This window comes from Dermacentor variabilis, chromosome 2 (assembly GCF_050947875.1).
Source record: "Dermacentor variabilis isolate Ectoservices chromosome 2, ASM5094787v1, whole genome shotgun sequence".
NCBI lineage: Eukaryota > Metazoa > Arthropoda > Arachnida > Ixodida > Ixodidae > Dermacentor > Dermacentor variabilis.
The window spans coordinates 11,491,338-11,512,752 of record NC_134569.1 but is presented as its reverse complement, the minus strand read 5'-3'; the positions used below and the strand labels follow the sequence as shown (position 1 = coordinate 11,512,752).

Here is a 21,415-nt window from a genome sequence, read left to right as displayed (position 1 = left end):
CGTGTGAGGAAAATCGTTGCGTCGCGGTTCAAATGTATGTATACGGTAACGTAGACGCGCAGTGAGAGCGTTCTCGTCTCGTTTCACTTTAGCCTTTGCTTACCATCACAACGAAAGAAAGAAAGAAAGGTGACAGGAATAAAGGGGAGGTGGGAGCAACGTGTGCTTCCGTGTCGGGCAGATTGTGCTGCTGTAGGTTTGTGACGCGTAGAGCTGCAGCATTTCGATCCATTTCTTTCATCCGTTTCGCATGGAACTCGACTTCCACTCTTACATAGTACCTGTCGTTTCGACACCTCCCCACATGGGTTCCGGCAGTTGGCGCTCTTCAGTTGCCACGGCTTACAATGACAGAGGCGAACACAGCACCGACGAAAAAGAAGCGAAACTTGGCACCACGTGTGTTCGGCCGGCTCCGCGTCGGCGCGCAGTCCTCACGGAGACGCCATTCATCCTCGCGCCAACGACGTGCCGCTGTACAAGATGTGTCCTCATCGTGATGCATCGGTCACGACTCGCGCCAAGATGTTTCTTATTGTTGTGTGCACATACAGCCGCCACATGTGGCCGCAAGGCTTCGTTTCCGATTCTCGCAGCCTTACTCGTAGCGCGCATGGCCTAAAAAGGGCGAGCACACGGAAACCCGCGCGCCTCCGTCCTGCTTGAAGTCGAGCCTTTATTCTGCGAGCGCCGCTTGCACCGCCATCTTCGCGCCGTGCAACAAGAAGGAGCCGCGGTGCCGTCGTTGGATCCTTGGTTGGATTCTTGGATCCCACGTGGCAGTCCGGCCCGCTGTCACCGAGGCGCGCTTCCTGCGCACGCCGGCACACGGATGCGAGGGCTCGCGCAGCATGCGTGTCTAATGGCTGGTCACCGGAGCACTGCGAGGAGGCCAGTGGTTCTCTTCTATACTGTCTGCGGAACTATAGCTTCCTCCGCTGTACGATCCATTCGCGTAAGGAACGACGACTTGGTTTCTTACTAGCTCTTTTAAAACGAAAGGAACGCGGTCCATTTCCAACATTGGAACGTGTCGTTACATGAACGTTGCATTCGATTTTTTAAATTAAAATATAGTGTCCGATAATCCTGAGGCGAGATGAAGTGAGCAATTTAAAACTCGCATCGAACTACGTATACTATACGAATTTGAACATACCCGGAAACAGATTATCTGGAGATAAAAGAATCCAAACAAACGCTCCTAGCCGATATTTTTTCAGGGAGCACCGGACGTACTCCAGAGATGTCTAATTGCAACTTTGGTGCTCGTCTATTACCAGTTCAACACATATGGCACTTTCCACTTGCGTCTTCGAGTGCGCAGTCAGGATATTGCGCCTCAGATGTCAATATAGAAAGTTACTCACATGCAGCAATGTAGTTAAATTTCTTGCACAAGAAACCGCATCGAAAGGAACAATACATATATGTGTTTAATTAATGCAGATTCAATATTGCAGTATGAATGAGGAAAAATGTCCACAATACGTTTTCGCAACATAGTAGTGAAGTCCCTCGTTTGAACTCGGCAAGAGTTGCATCTCGATGCCTCCCTGCATGGTGTGCTGCGTATACATGCGTGCGTCTGTTCAACGTTTACAGAAGGAATTCCTTCGTGCGTAAAGCTGACGAGTTATCGTTACAGTTCCACCGCGACGCTTAGCGGAACGGCGGCGTTCTTCCGGAAATGAAGTTCAAGGAACGCGCCGTTCCGCGCACTGCAGTGATCGCCTGCGGCAGATGGCATATTTCTTGTCATTGAGTTGGATTACTCGAAAAGGCGGAAAGACAAATAGACAGATATATTGAACTAATTAACAGTGTATTTCTAATTAACTCCTTAATTAATTACTTTGTGCGCATATTGCAATTTACGAATTGTAGCTGATGAGTTTGCAAGACGTACTCACTTGAAATGAATTTCCAGGATGACACCAGTTTCGAGATATTATTTCCCTAAGTGTGGAATGAAATACATGGGTCTTCCAGGTATTTTTGTGTTTCTGTGCATAAAAGAGCGTTTTGTTAAAAAAGTAAGTGGAACAACTGTGTATTTTTACGGCGAGTTTGATGGCGCACATCTCCATTCTGGTGTCATTTTTAAACTTCGTTCCAAGTGGATACGCCACGCAAACTCACCGGCTGCAATTCATCAATTGTAGTATGTGCCGAAAATTAAATAACTTAGAAATTTACTGAATTTTTTAGAAATAAGTTGAATGTGCCTTTCGATTTCTCGTGCAAGTAATGTCCGCCTCTCAGCGTAGCCCAGCTCAAGGACGGCGATCTTATTTTTATTTATTCAATACTGCCGGCCGCCTTTTGGTAGCCAGGGCTGGAGTGGGTACATGACACTTTTCATATTAATGGTCCATCAAGAAAACAACAACAGTAACAGTTACGACAGAGAACCACGTAGGCACACAGTAAGGTTATTGCGAAGCAAAGCAAACAAAACAAGATGCAAACGCGTTACATTCAAATCGAAAAAAAGAAAGAAAGAAAAAACGAGCTCAGAAAGGTTATTGGCTAGAACTGACTGCTGAAAAAAATGCATCGGGTGTTGATAACGTGGCCACATCGTAGGGCAACTTGTTCCAGTCTGCTATCGTTCTTGAAAAAAACGACAGCTTGTTTGTGTTGGTTCTGCACTGAGGCATTATAATTGTTTTGTCGTGTTTGTGTCGAGTCTGTCGGGTTCTGTTGTGCTGCATGTAAGTGTGGAATTCTAATTTGGTATGATTATTAATGATTGCAAATAGCATCTTCAGACGGTGCATTTTTCGACGAGATTCCAAGGTGGGAAGACCTGAGCGGCTAAGAAGATCAGATATCGATACCTGTCTTCCGTAGGCGTGGTGTATAAATCGCAGTGCCTTTCTGTGAACCCCCTCAATACTTTTTACATTCGTTTTAGTGTGCGGATCCCAGATCACGTCAGCATATTCCAGTAGGGGACGCACGAGTAAGTATAAGCTACAAGTTTTGTTTTAGTGGTTGCATGTTTTAACCGGTGTCTTATTAGCCATAGTCTTTTGGATGCCACTGAAACCATGTTTTTAATGTGGGGGCTCCAACTGAGGTTCGAGCTGATCGTTACGCCAAGATACTTAAACTGTTCTACTGGTTCTAGAGGAGCGCTATTAATTTTGTACGAATACTTCAGTGGGTCTTTCTTTCGGGTTAGGGTCATTTGTTTGCATTTCGTGACATTTAATGTCATCGACCAGTTTTGGCACCAATTATTAACAGCACACAAGTAGTTATTTAAAACGAGCTGGTCACGTTCGGTGAGAATTGTGTGATAAATTACGCAGTCATCTGCGAAAAAACGGGCCCGCACAGGAGAGTCAAGTTTTAGGTCACTTAAATATATAAGAAAAAGAAGCGGCCCAAGGACTGAGCCCTGTGGCACTCCTGAAAATACTGGAGCGATGGGTGAGCTTGAACTGGATATCTGGACGTACTGTTGCCGGTGAGATAGGTATGAATCAAGCCACTGTAAAATTTGTTGATTCTGTAAGATGTGTCTAAGTTTTAGCAGAAGTTTACTATGCAGTACGCGGTCGAAGGCTTTTTCAAAGTCCAGAAAAATGGCATCTATTTGTCCTGCTTTGTAAAGGGTTTTACAGAAATCATTGGTAGTGTGAATTAGCTGTGTCACAGTAGATAAACCGCGACGAAATCCATGTTGAGCTTCAGAAAAAAAAATTATTGTCTTCCAAGAATGAGGCGATGTGTTTGAAAACAAAGTGTTCCATCACTTTACCTGCGGTGCACAACAAGCTAATTGGCCTGTAATTAGCGACATGGAGCTTGGTACCAGATTTGTGCACAGGAATAACCTTAGCCAGCTTCCAGTCCCTGGGGACGTCACCCTCTCGTAGACGAGTGCGGAATGTAATGAAGAGGAATGTTGAACACCATTCCGCGTATCTGATAAGAAACGTGTTCGGAATATCGTCTGGTCCAGATGATTTCTTTGTATTCAGGTGTAGAAAGGCGGAAAAAATGCCTTCTTCGCCTATGCTAAGATCGGGTACCTGGAAGCTGGTTGATCTGAAATTGGTAGACGGACCACCACCACGCAGGAACACAGAAGAAAAATAATCGTTGAATGTTGCCGCTATTTGTTGTCCGTCACTAACGTCCACGTGATTTATTGTCAATTTGTGTTTGGGGTCCTTTTTTTGAGCTAGATAAGTCCAGAATTTCCGCGGGTCATTAATGAGGAAGTTATGCAGTTTTACATTAATGAATTGAAATTTTGATTGTCTTATTTGATTTCTTAGCTCTCTACGAAGTGTCGCCACAGTACTCTGTGCAGCCCTCGAAGTGTTACGGGAAAGTCTGCTTACGCGACGTTTTAGGTGAATTATTTCTCGTGCAATCCATGGACTGTGGCTATGAATTTTCTTTTTCTTCAGCGGGACGTACCGATGAATACACATATGTACCGTACTTTTAAAGTGCAACCACAATTCATTCGGACTTGTGTGGCCTTCACTGTACCTTGCAAAAAAAGTGTCGTATTCTTGTTCAAGAAGGTCTAAAATACTCTCGTCTTCAGCGTTATTGAAATCGTAAAATTGTTTTGTTGATTGGCGTGTGATTGGTCGTGCCATATTGGTTTTGAAAAGCACTAAATCGTGGTCGGATATACCAGGCATAGTATTAACCGTGAAACCCAGCCTTTCAATAGCATCAGACACAAATACAAGATCTAGAAGGGAGCCCGTGGTAGCAGTAACTCGCGATGGTTCAGCCACAACCTGCTTCAAATTAAAAGAAAAGGCAATATCGAGTAGCAAATCAGAATGCCGGCATGAAGATGAGACGCTCAAGGATTCCCAGTTGATTTTTGGCAAGTTAAAATCACCACACAAAATGACATGTGAATATCGCTTTTTGTGCTCATTCAAAAAGTCATACGGCGTCTCGAGCATACCTAGATCTGAATTTGGTGGTCTGTAAACGGCGCCAATAAAGATGCTGTGTTTGTAAGTATGAAGTCGGATCCAGACCATTTCTATGCTAGTATGGTGTGGTACAAGCGTGTAATCTGTTCCTTTCTTTATCACAATGGCTACCCCACCCCTTCTAGAACTGCGGTCATGGCGGATAATTTCGTGCGAATGAGGTACCACATCCTTATCGGATATGTTATCATGGAGCCACGTTTCGGTGAGCACTGCAACATCAGGCTCATACGTTAAAGGAAGACCTTCGAAGTCTTCTGTTTTATTCCGGATGCTGCGGGCATTAATGTTCAGAACAGAGAACTCGCTTTGAACTATGTCTCTATGGCCTGAATTGCGGCTCTTAAGCGGACTCTTTTTCCCGAAGTTACTGTTAGGCCGTCATTGTGAAGCTAGCGGGACTATTTTATCTTGAGTTTCGTCCCATTGGAACAGCTTACCATTAATTTTGATTTTGTCGAATGACAGCACGACCTTGGCACCTTTCTTCCTGTGTTCAGCAGCAGCAGCCCAGAGCTTCTTTCGGATTGATTGTACCCGCGGGGAGAAATCTTCCGATATGCTATAGGCTGTGCCTCTCAGTTTGTTACAATTCTTCAAAATATTGGCCTTATCTCTGCCATCCATAAGTTTGAATATGACGGGTCGGCATCTGCCCTCGGCTGGGCGGCCAATTCTGTGAATACGCTCGATAGCCACGTTTGGAACCTTTAGAGTGTCAGTCAGAATGTTTTTAGTCACGACTTGTTCGATGGATTGCCAATTTTCTTCGGTCGATTCTTTTATGCCATATACAATCAAGTTCTCTCTTCTACTCTTATTCTCCAAGTCGTCTACTTTCAAAGCGAGTTTTTCGACTTCTGACTGAAGCTCGTCAACCTTGCTCGTGTAATTAGTCACCGTAGCGGAAATATCGTCAAGCTTCTTGTCAATTGACAACAGCTTAATACTTGTTTCGTTAATCTTGCTGTTAGTAGCTTGCACAGTGTGTTTAAGTTCACGAACATCATCAATTAGGGTCTGAAGCATCTCTGTAGTAGACGGTCCCGGGTTAGTCTCTACGTCACCACAGGTAGGCAGTAGGTTCACAAAGCAATGGTAAATCGCAGTAAGCATATCACTCAAAGACCGTGGGCACGGCAGAAGCAAGAGGCAAACATTGTTACTGCGATAGGTATACGTTAGGCGATAGTCTCTCACCTGAACGAAAAACAGGAAGGGATTCGTGAGCGGCATTGTCGCTGTGCCTCTGCCGCGCCCACTGGCCGGAATCCGCGAAGTGGCCGGACCTTTATGCTGCCAAAACTCTGACGTAACCGATGACGGCGAGGAAAATCCGGCAAGTAACGGTGCCCATGTGCGCATGTCCGGGAGCATGTCGCTGGTATCGCATCTCTGTGGACTGGTAGGCCTGAAGATTCAGTATTCCGTCGTCTCAGCCGCAGAAAGGTCGCAGCATGTCTCGATGGCTGGGGGTGTCGGGCAGATGAAGAGCACGGCCTGAACGAAAAACAGGAAGGGATTCGTGGGCGGCATTGTCGCTGTGCCTCTGCCGCGCCCACGGCGTCAATATCAAGGAAACATCGTACCGAAGGCTATAAATGCGCATGTTGACCAACCGACCACGCACGGGCGGAAAGGTTGCCGGCATCCTAACGCGAGAACGGGTGCGGAATTTTTTTTCTTTTTCAGCCACTCTCAAAACACGTTCGCGGTCACCGTCGCCGTGCCCCCCCCGCTGGAGCTCGGTCCCTTCCTCGTCACGCTTACGTGAGCATGGCTCAAGGCGCGGCCTTTCGTTTTCGCATGTCGCGTCGGTGGCTCCGAATGGGGAAACGGTTGCCTGCAGGCTCGTTAGCGTATTGCAACTCTCGGAAGACAGTCTCGTGCGGCACGCGTTGGTAGGCTTCTTCTCTCCTCATTAGTGAATTAGCTGGCTCGCACGCCCGCTTTTTCTTTTTCCTTTCCTTAGTCTGAAGGGCGCGATTTCTATCCACGAATCTGCCTCTGACGTAGCAGGCCTGGCGTCTGTTTCCATTAAAGCCTGAGTGGACGCGCAGCCCGGCTTTCTTCCGAGGCACGTGGTCGAGCGATCCTCTTCGCGTCCTGCTACCACGCGTCTCTGTGACATGCGCTCCTCAGTATCGCCTGACATAGTTGCTGGCGTATGCGTGCTATCGAATAATAAAAAAAAAAGAAACAAAGGAGAAGAGGGCCGAATTGCTTCCCGTTCGTACAAGTGTTCTTTGCTGTGGGCCTGCCGCCTTCGTTGAAGTATGCTTAACACCACGGTTGGTTACACGGCATCAGCAATTCGGACGTAACAACTTTTCTGCGAATAAGCGCCACGTTCTGTTGCTCAGGATGCGAGGCCAGCGGTCGTAACGAGACGATGCAGCCCCGAAATCGAATGTTTCCATGCGGGAAAGTCGCGAGTAGTTTAACTATTGCTGAAGCTAGCAGCGATCGAAGAAGCTCTCGTGAGCCCTCTCGTAAGCTCGACCGATGGCATCCTACGTAAAACTTTGGGTTTGCAAGCCTTCGTCGACGCTGCCGTGGCGCACATGGCTGGATCATCAAATGTCCCAGGGTCGATAAAGGTCGCACTTCCTTATTCTCATCCGACCTTCACATTTTGTTCTATCACGCGTATGGCCGCATGATGATGATCATGCTGCGGGCGAGACACAGCTGGCCTGCAGCTCTGCTTGGAGTGCTCGCGAACAGTTTTCCACCAAGTCAGCTCCTTCACGACGACGTGACGACGTTCATTTCTTGTTGCGGCCATATAGTTGCGAACGGTCACTGTGCGACGTTAACAGATTTTTCGCGCAGCAAAACAAATAACCTTACAATTATTTCGAAATAAGGGTATTTTCTAAGACAAGGCAGATCTCTGCATGTTCATATACGCTTGAATACGGCAGTAGTGAAGTATTGCCTCCCACAAGCTGTATTCACAATTGGCCGTGTGCCAATTAGCTTCTACGTTCTTCAACGTTCGGGCGGCTCTCTTTAGCCGAGGCATGCCGCAGAGGGACGAATCGTCAGCGTGCCTTCTCTGTCTCAGATGAGCACGTCCACTTATACACCGCGGGACACGAACAGAAAGAGAGAAAGAAACTTGCTTTGCCAGAAAAGCCGCCTTTTGCGCCGTCGAAGCAATAACACGTCTATGTTGTTCGTGCCAAAGCATCAACGATACTGTGCGTCTCTCGAGGCCGCGGGCGATCGCTTGCCCCATATCGCTTCGGAGCGCGGCCGGCTCGGCGTGGAAGCGCCCCGGCGATCGAGAAAGGTCATTGACCCGCCGCGTCTCCCACCATGGCCTCCGCGACTTGTGCGCGCCGGCAGCCGGCGCGCGCAAATCTCGAAGGCGATGCTCGCACGGACGACAAGCGTTGAGTGACTCGGAGCGGAGAACGGCAGCCGTCGGGAGCGCGCGCGTAATCACGCGGAGTCGCGGGCGCGCGGCCGATCATCGAGGCTGCCGGAGAGACGACAGCGCTTCTCTTTCGTCACGCCAGCGTGTCTGCGGTGTACCTGGTAGGGTAACGTGTGCGATAGGCTTCGAGTGGCAGGAGCACGGATCACGAACGCTTTATTGCTGTTATCTCGCTCGTTATCGGGGCCGCTTATTTTAAAGTGTCAATAGGCAAAGTTTTTAGCTATGCTAAATTGGTAGGTTGCATATCTATATGGAATACCCATTGAGTCAATATTACCGTAAGTGGGGGCTCAGTAAACCATGAAGGATAAAAAAGCAGAAAGTGGTGACGCCATTTTAATATTCCCGTGCCAGCTTTCTGTGAAATCACGTCACTGATGTTGAAAGCACCCCAGCTGGTATCAATAAAGAATGATCGCATTGCCTTCCGTAGTACCATGGTAAGAAAAGATACCTGGATGTTTGAGAGCTCTTCCTGCAGACAACAACGACAACAACGGTCTAGACGGTACCGTGCTGATAAACTAAGATAACGCGAAATGCGTGACGTCACTTGAAAGGTAATTCTTGCCGCGCTGTGGACGCGAAATTGGAAAAAATTAAAAATAACTTTGGTCTTTATTTTCTCCCTTAATAATTGACAAAACATCGCTCGACATAGTTATCCTGTATCCAGGCATGGGCCGCTGCAGTGTTGGCTTAGCGATTTCTTAGCTGCTCTCAGTCATCCGCTTCTATGGACATTTCAGAATAAACAAGTAGAGCAAAAAAAGAAAAGCGAAGAGAATTCATGGAGCGGCAAAAATGGCCGCATAAGGACAGGTAAACAGGCTGCCAAGTTATTTTTGCTGAAAGAAAGCCGTACGCTTAGCATCTTTAAGGTATTGGCAACTCCAGAACCTGTTTTCGACCCTCATTTAAGCAACTCCGCCTTACGACTCGTGTTGCAGTGTATCACATAGTATGCCACAATTTATACGCAGTAACGTCTGTCGTGCTTTTAGAGGCTAAATATGGATATTCTGCAGTGATAGAACGAGGCTAAAGACTGTAAAGTTACCTGGTCATTTTATCTTGGGATAAAAGCAAATGACAGTTCCGCTTGTGAGTCGGGGTCACTTTCTTTTTACGTTCTTAAAAAAATTTGGGGCACTTATTTTGTCCCGGAACGATAATCGTTGCGTTTCCTTTCTTGAGAACTCCGCGTTCGCTACTTTCCTGTCGAGAATGCTGTGTCAAGCTGTTCGTGAGCAGTTTGTGACTTGGAAGTACCGGGCTCGCAGCGTTAAAGAAAGGAAATGCGGGCAAGACAGGTGACGATTATCTCTGTGGGACAAGATACGGCCCAAAGGGTGCAAGCTTTTTAAGAGGAAGCTTTAGCTCGGGCCCAACTCCGACGCGGCCTGTTCAAATACATGTAAAACGCAGAAACGATTTTCTGAGATAACCCTCTGGACCCCGGTTTAACCCTGGAACTTATAAGCGCGGAAGGTAAACTATAGTGACTGTTGGAAGCGGAAGTTCTATTTAGGGCCTGAATTTGGTTAAAAGAATCTTCAAAAGTTGGAAAAAATAGAAGCATGAAGTTTAGAAATTTATAGCTCTGCATCAGGCAGAGATATCTGTAAGCGACATCCATTAGACCATTCAAAGCGGGCAAATTAGATACGTCAATTTTTATCTTACGTGAATTCGTTACGTTGTATACAAGGGTTCTGCGAAAGCTGTATTTGCATATTATTATTATTTTTAGATTAATGTGTGACATATCAGTTTTGTTCGCTTTAGATGTACTATTAGCTGCAATTCACAAAATTGTGATATCATTTTTCATTGTTGAGTTAGGTTGTAAACTGGATAGTTTCGTTTTCTGAAAATTTGCGATATTTGCCAATATTTATTCAAAGATTGACGACCTAACCCAGAAATTCGAAACCAGCCGTTACTATATTTTAAGTTCTTCTTTTAAATGCAACAAACCTCCTCGAATCTGGTGCAGTGGTTGCCGAGAAAAAAAGAATTCTCCTTTTGCGTGCATTCGGGTGGCAGCACCCGAGCTGAAGCTTCCGCTTAAGATTGTATCGTTAGACGATACGTGTGATAAGGTCGCCTGCGTCCTGTGACTGGTGCTCGTTCGTGCTCGCAGTACGCAGTGTTATAGCTTGTAGGGCTCGGGCTCGCCGGGTTTGAGAAATTCTCAGACAACAGTGAATAACAACAAATCGGGTCCCTTTCTTCGAACAGGTTTCCCAAGTTTGGCGAGGGTTTGCTTTTGGCAAAGTCATTTGTATTACTGTAAATGCATGACTTGGAAACGAATTGAACCGGTTGTAAGGGACATTTAGCTGCATGCAAAGTGTCGGGAAGTAAACCATAGGGGGCGCTGTGCGCGGGTCGAACGCTGCAAAGTTGGAACGAACGCTGTTTGCAGTTGCTTCTAAATTTCTTGCGAGCGAATAAACTGACCACTCACCGCGCTGAATGAGAAAACAGCATCTTCTGCTTGTACCACTATGCTATGAAAACGATATGTCGCCTCGCGGCATTCATGATCAACTTCAGATTGTCTGAGGTCGTTATCTTTCCTGGTACTGTGCTTGCAAACAAAAGTACATTAGCGTGTAATGTTCCTGCTGCTTAAAGCATTAATAACACTAATGCTACTTCAAGACGACGTGATGACGTTCATTTCTTGTTGCGGCCACCTGGGGCAGAAAACTATATACGAACAAAACCAACTTGAGCTTAAGTGGAGCTTATAGTGGAGCGTACACCACTATAATTTATCAAATCGCCTGCACGAACAAAGTATACCCCGCGATTTGAAACGCCAGCAAGATATTAAAAAAAGAAAAGAAAGTAATGTTCTACTCATCGGGAAGAGAGAAGTCTTTCCGAGTGGTGTTTCGATATCGGTATAGTATCGGTCACCTCTTCAGTGGCGTAGCTAGGTCGTCTGGCACCCCCCTCCCCGGGTGTAGCCGGCGGAAAGAGGGGTGTCTTCAGACGTATATGACACCTCCCCTCCCCCCTCACTGGCCCCTTGCACCCGGGGCCCCCGGCCCCCCGGCCCCCCCTGTTGCTACGCCACTGCACCTCTTCCCGGTGCGGAAGTTTCTTATACAAGTCAATCTCCGGCGCGCGTCGTACGCTTCTTTCTGGAAACGATGAAATCATACATTATTGTCTTTCCACCGCTATGGCACGCGTAGGGATGCACAAGAAAGGTCTTTTAACATCTATCTTCTTTTCATTTTCGGGCTTTTGCGCGGCGGCGTCACGGCGATACGATAATTGCGAGGCGTTCTCGGCGCAGCCGCTAGGTGGCGCGCTTGCACTGGTATTCCAATTATGTTAATAAAGAAATTGGGCCCGAAATCTAAGAAAGCATTGAGGGAGGTGGTGAGCAAAATGCTAGTGGATGGTAAAGTACCTGACGAATGGAGGCTAAGTAGGATGAGAATGATATATAAGGGAAAGGGGGACAAAGCTGACATAAATAACTACCGGCCTATAACAGTGACGTCAGTGGTTTACAGGGTGGTTATGCAGATTATAAAGGACAGACTGCAGGCATGGGTAGAGAACGAGGAGGTACTTGGAGAGCTACAAAATGGGTTCCGGAAGCATAGGAGGCTAGAAGACAATCTGTTCTCGCTAACACAGTGCATTGAAATAGCTGAAAAGGAACACAGACCCCTATGGCTGGCTTTTTTGGACATCAAGGGAGCCTATGACAGTGTACTTCAAGAGGGCTTGTGGGGCATTCTGGAAACTTTAGGAGTGCAAGATGGAGTAACCAATTTCTTAAAAGATATCTATAAAGGTAACCGGGTGATTATACAATGGGAAAAGCAGGTTTCGGAGCCTGTGATGATTCGGCGGGGGCTTAGGCAGGGGTGCCCATTGTCACCTCTGATGTTTATGCTGTTCCTACAAGGTCTAGAGGCCAAAATACAGCAAAGCGGACACGGCTTCAACCTATCATTTCTCAAGCAAGGAAAATTGATTGAGCAGTCATTACCAGGACTGATGTACGCGGATGATATTGTATTAATGGCTGACAATGCAGAAGATCTGCAGGAATTAATGGACATATGTGGTACAGAAGGAGACAGGTTAGGCTTGAAGTTTAGCAAAGAAAAATCAGCAGTCATGATTTTTAATGATAACAGTTGCGGCGAGCATAAGATACAGGAGGCCACGCTAGAGATAGTCGATAAATACAAGTACCTTGGGGTGTGGATAAATAATGGCATTGAGTATCTGACAGAGTACGAAAAATATCTAACGACTAAAGGTAACAGAAGTGCAGCGATTATGAAGAGTAGGGCACTGTGGAACTACAATAGGTACGAGGTAGTACGAGGGATATGGAAGGGGGTAATGGTACCAGGCCTGACTTTTGCCAATGCAGTTCTATGTATTAGAACAGAGACCCGGCAACAGTTGGAAATTAGGCAACGTGGTGTGGGTAGGCTCGCTCTGGGAGCACATGGCAAGACACCAAATCTTGGAGTGCAGGGGGATCTGGGATGGTCTTCTTTCGAGGGCAGAGAGGCTAGTAGCAAGATAGCATTTGAGGAGCGATTGAGAAAAATGGGGGAAATTCGGTGGGCTAGGAAGGTTTTCAGTTACTTATACACGAGGAATGTTGACACGAGGTGGAGGAAGCGAACTAGAAAATTGACAAGCAAATACTTGGGCAGTAGCGGGGGAACAAGTAAGGAATCATCTGTCAAGAAAAAGGTTAAGGAGGCAGAGAGGGGTATGTGGAGTACAGAGATGCAAACCAAATCGGCATTGGAGACATACAGGGCGTTTAAGCAAGAAATAGCCAAAGAAAATATTTACGATAACTCTAAGGGAAGCTCATTGTTGTTCGAAGCCAGGACAGGTGTACTGAGGACTAAAACGTACCGAGCCAGATACCAGGAGATAGATTTGGTGTGCGAGGCGTGTACAGAGGAGGAGGAAACGGCGGAACACGTGATACTTGCTTGTAAACAACTTCACCCTGCAGTTGAATCTAACGGGGAACTATTCAAAGCCTTGGGTTTTAAAGACAGTGAAAGTAGAATAGACTTTGAACAGGTAGAAATAACTAAACGGAGGCTATCTGATTGGTGGACAATATCAACGCAAAAGTAAAGGAGTAAATACATAGGTATGCATGCATATAGAACCATTAAAGGCTAGGTGGCGCGCGCCGCCGCCGCCCGATTCAAAGGGTTGAGCCACAATCATCCATCCATCCATCCATCCCTTGGGTTCAGCGGGAGCAGTGGTAAAGCAAACAGGTCCGCAATAGACATTAGTAAGAGGCGATTGGAGGATTGGTGGAAGAAAAGTAGGGAAACGACAAAAGACGGAGACGTACAAAAACACAGTTCGCAATAGGGGATCAGAAAATTTGGACGTGTTAGTTCATAGTGTTTTTTTTTCTTTTCTTTTTTCGTTGGTTAACCTAGGTAGGATATTAGGCAGCATAGTAGCAAGAGCTTATGAGCGTTCCAAAGGGGACGCTCATAACATCCATCCATCCATCCATCCATCCATCCATCCATTTCATAGCAGCGCACGCAGCTGCGCAGCCGATCCAGCAGTGCTCGCCTTTTTCCGAATCCTTTTTTTTGCGAAACGGGGTTCGCGGACAGAGCACCCTCGAAGATGCCCGAGAGCAGGTAACACGCGGGTCGCGCTCTGGCGCGTTGACCCCGATTCACGCAATGCTCGGTAATCGATGACCGAGCCGGACGGCCGATGCTCTCGAGGAGAGCGAGTGTGTATTGACCGTACGTGTACGGCTAGCGCGCAGTACGCGCGGCTGCCGGAAAATAAAATAAAAAAAAACAGTAACGACAAAAGAACACACCGGCCCGACACTGCGCCTATAGCCACCGCAGCGGTTCGGTCGTTTGTCCCTCGCTGATCGGCGCCACCCGCCGGCGCGGCCCGCAGGCACGCCCTCGTCGACGGTGAAGACGCCGCGCGGTCCCGCTTGCGAGCAATTATTCGCGCTTTGAACGCTACGGCGGAGGCACACGCTTCTGTGAGTGCGACCTGCGTGGCCGAGATGGTGGATAGCTTTCAATAGGTGAAGCGCCAATAGTGACGACACACAAGAAGGAATACAGACATGACAAGGCACCAGCTAGCCCCACAACGTGTTTTACCGAGATGGTAGGTTTGTTTCTGCGACCACTGGGGGCAACTTGAGCAGATAGATGCAGGCGTACCAGTGGATACCTAAGGCAGAGCCCGACAGTCGTACGGGCGATGTAGCGCTTTAGAATGGAAAACGGCGGCTGTGGCAAAAGGCTTTTGTGCAACGTGATCGATCACGTGCGCGATTTAGGCTGAATCGAACGTACAACCGATCGTCAGGACAGAGACCGCGGCGATTGAGCGGTCGTCCGCGCCACCGCAGCCTCGCGCATACTTGCATTTGCTAGAGGGTCCAGCCATGCTGCTGCTCGAGTGTGTGCGCACTGCGCCCCACGTCGATGAGGGGAGGCGTGGTGTGAGTGAAAGCCCCTTCTGCTGGCGGACGTGAGCAGAACGTATGAGGGGCTTTGGTAGTGTTGACCTTATTAATTAACGGTGTTTAAAGTCCGAGGCCTCCTGTTTACGTTTTGAAACTGTGTTCCCTGAATGTTCCGTGAACTGTCCCACCATGTGCAACATTTCTTTTTATATTCTTCCAAAACACTCGGGAATCGAAGCCGCGATCTCGGCATGCAGCCCATCGCAAACGAAGCGCGATTGCCGCACGACAAACAGAGCGGGCGACATGCGTGCACCGCAGCAGCAGCAGTGAGACGTGCTCTCTCCCTCTCCGGCCGCGAACGACAGCGTGTGTGCGGGTTCGTCAAGCCGCGCGCTCGATCGCGAGTCGCGCCGAGGAACGAAAAAGACGCGTGGCCGCGCGCGCGCGAACGCATTGCTCGGGCGTTGCGCGCCTTTCGAGGCGCCTCGCGCCCGCCTCGTGGGCGGCGGCTGCACTAGCGTTCGCGCTCACGGTGATCTTTTCTCTCGGAGAGAGAGAGAAACTTTTATTGACAAACGATTTACGTGCAATGGTCGGAGACCCTTTAGTCCAAGGCCCCGCTGGCCTCGGCCGCCAGCTTGACCTGTCTTATGAAGGACTGTTGTCCCGCCAGGTCTGAGCTGGTTAGCTGTGCCTCCCATTGCTCCATTGTGTGGTGTGTTTTATCAAACGGGTGTGATTCACAATCCCAAGTAATGTGTTGTAGTGTTGGTATGCCTCCGCACCACGGGCAGTCGGGCCTGTAGCGAATGGGAAACATGGCATTCTGTAATTTAAGGTGGGGGAATACCCCAGTCTGAATTTTGCGCCAGCTGGCGGCTTCCTCTCCACTGAGTTGTGGGTGAGGGGGAGGGTACTTTTTTCTGGTTGCACGCTGATGAGCGAGAATCTCCCGGGCATTCGTTGGATTGGGGTCATTACAGCGGCTACTTGGGACCGCCCCAGTCGAGTCGGCCCGGTTAATAATACCTCGGGCTAGCGAATCGGCCAGTTCGTTAGTTCTCGCGAAATGTGACTTCTTCGGGAGGCATTGTCGCGTAGCGGTTTGCCATCGTTGCATCGTCCGTGTACGGGCATGAAGGCGGAGGACAGAGAAAAGGAATTAACGTACGTTTGTAACAGAAATGATTAGAAAATAGCAGTCGCACTGCAACAATTGGTCGACACAGAGTTAAGTGCATTTTTGACGTCTTTTCGTATACTATGTGTCCCAGCTAACGTTAGCCGAGCTGTTCAAAGAAAAAAAAAGATTAAAAAATCACGATGCTGTGATCTTGCAGGCACGATCGTAAGACGTATACAGTGTTCAGTCGTCAGAGGTGTGATCACTGAAAACCGCATGGGTCTTAAAATCGTATCTTGCACCAGCCTTTGAAATTATTTTTTTTTGTTAGCTTGGACACCGTATATATATATATATATATATATATATATATATATATATATATATATATATATATACTGCGAGAAATCGTGGAGTCCGCGCTCTCGCAGCGCTCTCGTAACCGCAACGGAGGCCGCGTCGTGCATGGCTTCGTCGACGCCAGCCCGAGCGAGGAGTTCGGCGTCTGCAGGTGTGGAATGCCTGCTCTGCTGCTGCTGATTGGAGTGTTTGTTCTCGGTCGTGTGCCGATCGTGGAGTTAGGCACACCGCAAACGAACAGTTGATCACCTTCGCGTGTTCTTAAAGGTGTCGTCTGGCACGCGCGACAGAAAACGTAAGAGTCTGGCACCGTGGTACGGGCTTCGAAGATCACCTTCAGCAGAACGTTGGTCTCCCAGTCCCGCCCGCTAATGCAAGGAGATAATGCGCGTGTGTAATCGAAAACCGCCGTGGCAGCAACAGGCGGCCCAAATTAAGTAAGTTGGCGCAGTCCGCTGGGGCCTGCGGAAATGGCCCTGGCGCCAGCAGCAGCAAGCTGCAGCATTCCCGTCCACTGCCTCGGTTGCGCTTAAAACGGGATATTATTTTATTTGTTTCGAGATATTGCAGGCCGTTCGGCCCCAGCAGGAGGGGCATAGTTCCATGCATTACGTATAGGGTATGCGGAAAACACTAATTTACATTGCTAAAAAATTACACAATTAGGTACATAAATATTGTCACAGACAAAACAAAAATGTGAACAATAAATGACCAAGAATGCTCCCCTGTGGTACACCTGAATTTATCTTCTTCTTATCTAATACGAAATCATTTATAGAAACAAATTGACATCTATGCGCCAGATAGCTTTTAACTAACGCGAGTGGCAGCCCGCGAATATCATAATGGTTTATTTTTCAAATAAAATGTCGTGGTGAATGTAGTCAAGTGCTTGTGTGAAATCCACAAAAATTCCGACTGCATTATTTAATGTTCAAACTGTTGTAGGATGTATTCTTTTTGATCTAGTAGGGCGAGTTCTGTAGACTTATATTCTTGGAAGCCATATTGTGATTTTTTTCAGCACATATTTGGTACAAAAACAGGATAAACGACTAAAAATAATTTTTTCAAAACAGTGCAGGTCTAGCATGTGTGACACTTCTCGCGGTACATCTATCGTGGTGTTGTGTCTCCTGTATCAGAGGCATCAAGTCACGTATAGGTTTCTGCACGGGCAACAAACCCATTCGACACTTAATATACCTGATCAAGAATTTATGTTGAATTTTAGTACCCCATCTCAACCTCTATAGTGAGGTCGAGGTGAGGTCGCTGAACGTTAACGTTGTGTCCGCTGAATGCGTCTCAATGTCATTGGACGAAGTCGGGCGAGGTCTTCAATCTGATCGGAGGCTGAGGTGATGTCAATCACCCTGAGGTCGTTTTGCCACCATTGCTCTTGGGGCCGCCGTTTGCCGCTATCATTTTTTTTTTTCGCGTGCTAAATGATCTCATAGATCCGATTCACATATTACACCTAATTTCATTGCCGCAGAAAGAGGCGGGGCCCTTCTCGAACGCACTGCACGTTATATATACCGCTGCTCCCTTTGACTTGCGCTCTCGGGAAATTCTCACTGCACGATGCCCAGCGCGAGCATCAATTTACAACAAATCTCGTGCGGAGCAACTGTATCTTCTTCAACATGTAACGCTTACTTGCCTGACTTGTCAAAAGCAAACTTTCTGCTAGAGCCATAAATGTTCGCCTATAATTTCTTGTTTCGTAAATGCCGGCGCAGGCTTGCGATGCGCATGTGTGACCGGCTTGTAGCTATAGCGTATCGCCTTCACGCGTAGCTTTGTGCTTACGAAGGTGTGTAGAGTTACGCATCCTGCACTGTGAACATTAATAGCAGGTATCATGTGTGTTGTTTCTTTGAATGTGCCTAGCTGTTCTCCTGGCATGCTACTCCAGGTGCTGGGTGGTGGATAACGGAGGATAGGCACTTGTGGCTGTATGTGCGGATAGCGCATGCACGGATACACTCTGTAAAAAGGTCTTGGATGGTTGTCAAACGCTTTTCCGTAATGACAAAAAGAAAACAAAAAACAAGGAAAGCTTTCTGTCTCGTGAGTTGCCTATTTTATCATGTAAACGCCATAGGTGGTTCTAATTAGTTGCTGTGACGTCACGCGCGAAATTATTGCGTTTTACTGGTACTAACATACATGGCAGATACTTAGAGATACGTTGTGCGTCGGCAGCAACTGCGTATTTTGCGACCGGGCGCGAGCGCAAGGGAAACTGCCGATCGCGGCTCAATCTCGCGCGCGATAGAGAGGAAAACGGGGAGGCAGCGCGGGAGCGAGGCAGCTTCGACTGCGCCAACAAGCGCGTACTTCCAATGGCCGCACGCAGTCGCGCGCGCCGTGAAAGGGATCTGCAGACGGCTCCCACCTTTGTGCGCGCTGTGTTATCGCCGCTCTTGCGTTGAAGTGATAGGCAGCACGAAGATAACCTCGCTCGCTGCTGCTGCCGCTCTTGCTCACACCAGCGTTTTGACAACTAGTGTCCGCGCTCATATAGTGTGACGCGTTCGTGATTGCTTGTGCACGCTGACACCGTGTTTCCAAGTTTATACCCTGAGCACGAGGTCGCAGAATCGAATCCCAGCCTCGGCGGCCGCATTTCGATAGGGGCGAAATGCGAAAACACCCGTGTACTTAGATTTAGGTGCACTTTAAAGAACCCCAGGTGGTCAAAATTTCCGGAGTCCTCCACTACGGCGTGCCTCATAATCAGGAAGTGGTTTTGGCACGTAAAAAAAGAAAAGTTTATACAACCCATTAAACTACTATATTCGTAAAGCTGTTTACTATACTTTGCGTTCGAAATCGATGCTTCGCCTTCTGGGCGGAACTGTGACTTTTTGTTTTGTTGTGCAGTTTTAGGTATTTAATTTGAGCACCTCCTCTCTGTAATGATTCAGCCCTGAGGGTAAAATAATAAACAGATAAACTGAAAAGTTGGGCTTATCGGAACTGACTCATGGCATGCAATTACAGAGGCGGAGCAACGACGCAGGCGAGAGTAAAGTAGGACGCAGGACGAGGCAGTGGTGGCAGAAGGTTTCATAAACGTACTTCAGCTGCACTCTAAGAAAAGTTTACACCCTTTGGAGTGCATATTTGCCACACAACGATAATCGCCATCTGTCTTGCCCGCATTTCCTTTCTTGAAAACGCTGCGCTCGTTACTTTCCTGTCGGGAATGCTATGTCATGCTGATAACGCGCATGCCGTTCGTTACTGGAAAGTACCGGGCTCGCCGCGTGAAAGAAAGGAAACGCATCAAGGCAGATGACGATTATCGTTGTGTGGCAGAAGGGGCACTCCAAAGGGCGCAACTTTGCCTAAGAGTGTAGAGTGTGCAGCAAGTGCAGGCCTGCAAATATCGCCGGGGGCTTTCCGAGCAGTCTGACAGAATGGCCACTCACTAGTATTCAGTAAACAAGTCTACAGGGTGCCCCACGTAACGTGAGCCAAAGATTAAAATTATGCGAATGCCACGTAGCTGGACAGAACCAAGGTAATGTTGTTTGCCGTCGCTTGAAGATACTCAGATTATTTTTTTCATTCCGCCTAATTACATAATTAGTCTTAAACAATTAATCGACTTCCCAAATATTATAATTACACGAAAATTGTCACTGACAAAATGAGAAACATGAAAAACTTCCGATACAGCTTTCTGTTGCTCAATACGTGCTACATAAAATTGTTTTTCGAGCGTGAAGAGCCCGCAAATACGCGCGAAATTGCGGCGCGACTGGCCGCTCGCGGCACTTTGCATGTATTCGCGGGCTTCTTTCACGCTCGGAAAAACGTTTATGTAGCACGTATTGAGCAACAGAAAGCTGTATCGGAAGTTTTTCACGTTGCTCTAAATTTTTTTCATTGACTATATTCATCTAATTATAATATTTGAGAAGCTAATTAACTAAGACTAATTATGTAATTAGACGGATGAAAAAAAATTCTGAGTATCTACAAGCGACGGCAAACAACATTACCTTGGTTCTGTCCAGCTACGTGGCATTCGCATAATTTTAATGTTTGGCTCAAGTTACGTTAGACACACTGTATAATAAGCGCAGTGTTTATGTGTAGCGAAACTACTGATACCGCTTGAGTGAACATGCTCAGCAGCTTGCTTACAGGGGCAATTAAACTGCGGATAAAGGGATCTTATGCCGTCTATTTGCGTCCTGTCGCAGGCATGCAGACGTTCACGTTCTACTTCGGCGTCAAGTTCTACACGCCGGACCCGTGCAAGCTGCTTGAGGAGATCACGAGGTGAGTGTATGCGTCACGTGGGCGTTTCTGCTGCACGAGGCCATTGGCCGTCGCGAATGCGCCGGGTTTCCTTGGGTCAGCGTTCACCCCTGCGGCGTGGGAGGGCCACGGGAAAACGCCGCGTCCATCTTGAACGGGACAGTTGCGATGCCCGCTGCAGACGATGACGTCCCCCTAGCGAGTTCAGCAGAAACCTTGTGGACAAGGAATCCCAGTGACTGTCTTTCGCAATCGCGAGGACGTGAAGTACACGCATGCTGCGAAAAAAAGAAAAACATTATAGATAAGAGCGAATGCGTATACGTGGGTGATCGTGCTTCAGTTGTCCATAATTTTAAGGCGAAAACCTTTCTAGGCTCATGGTGAAGTTGGTGTGAGCAGACCTGACCGCCGGAGTGTCCGCCGAAGCGTCATTACGCCATATGAAGACAGATTAAAGAATGAAAAATGATTGATAGTGACAGTTATTGAATGATAACGTTATAATAGAGATTGGTAGAGGTTAATAATGACTACTGATGACTAATAATGACTAGTAATGACTCCGAAATTACCCATATGTTTAACGATGGCTTGTAATGACCACAGTTGATTGCAAATGACTAAAAATGCTTACTACTGAGCAGTATTGACTAATAATGACTGAAATGACTTGTAATGGCTATGAAATGACCAATATGTCTAACGACAACTTGTAACGGCTACAA

General features: G+C 47.5%; 1 protein-coding gene across 4 annotated transcripts in view; it reads left to right on the top strand.

The window, feature by feature from the left end:
• The window catches only part of LOC142571339 (band 4.1-like protein 4), a 230,905-nt gene that overhangs the window by 128,982 nt on the left and 80,508 nt on the right, over positions 1-21,415 (top strand). For all 4 annotated transcript variants that reach the window (XM_075679609.1, XM_075679610.1, XM_075679608.1 and 1 more), the window contains exon 4: positions 20,630-20,708. In XM_075679609.1, coding sequence (XP_075535724.1) covers positions 20,630-20,708 — 79 coding nt within the window. The remainder of the gene's footprint in view (positions 1-20,629; positions 20,709-21,415) is intronic.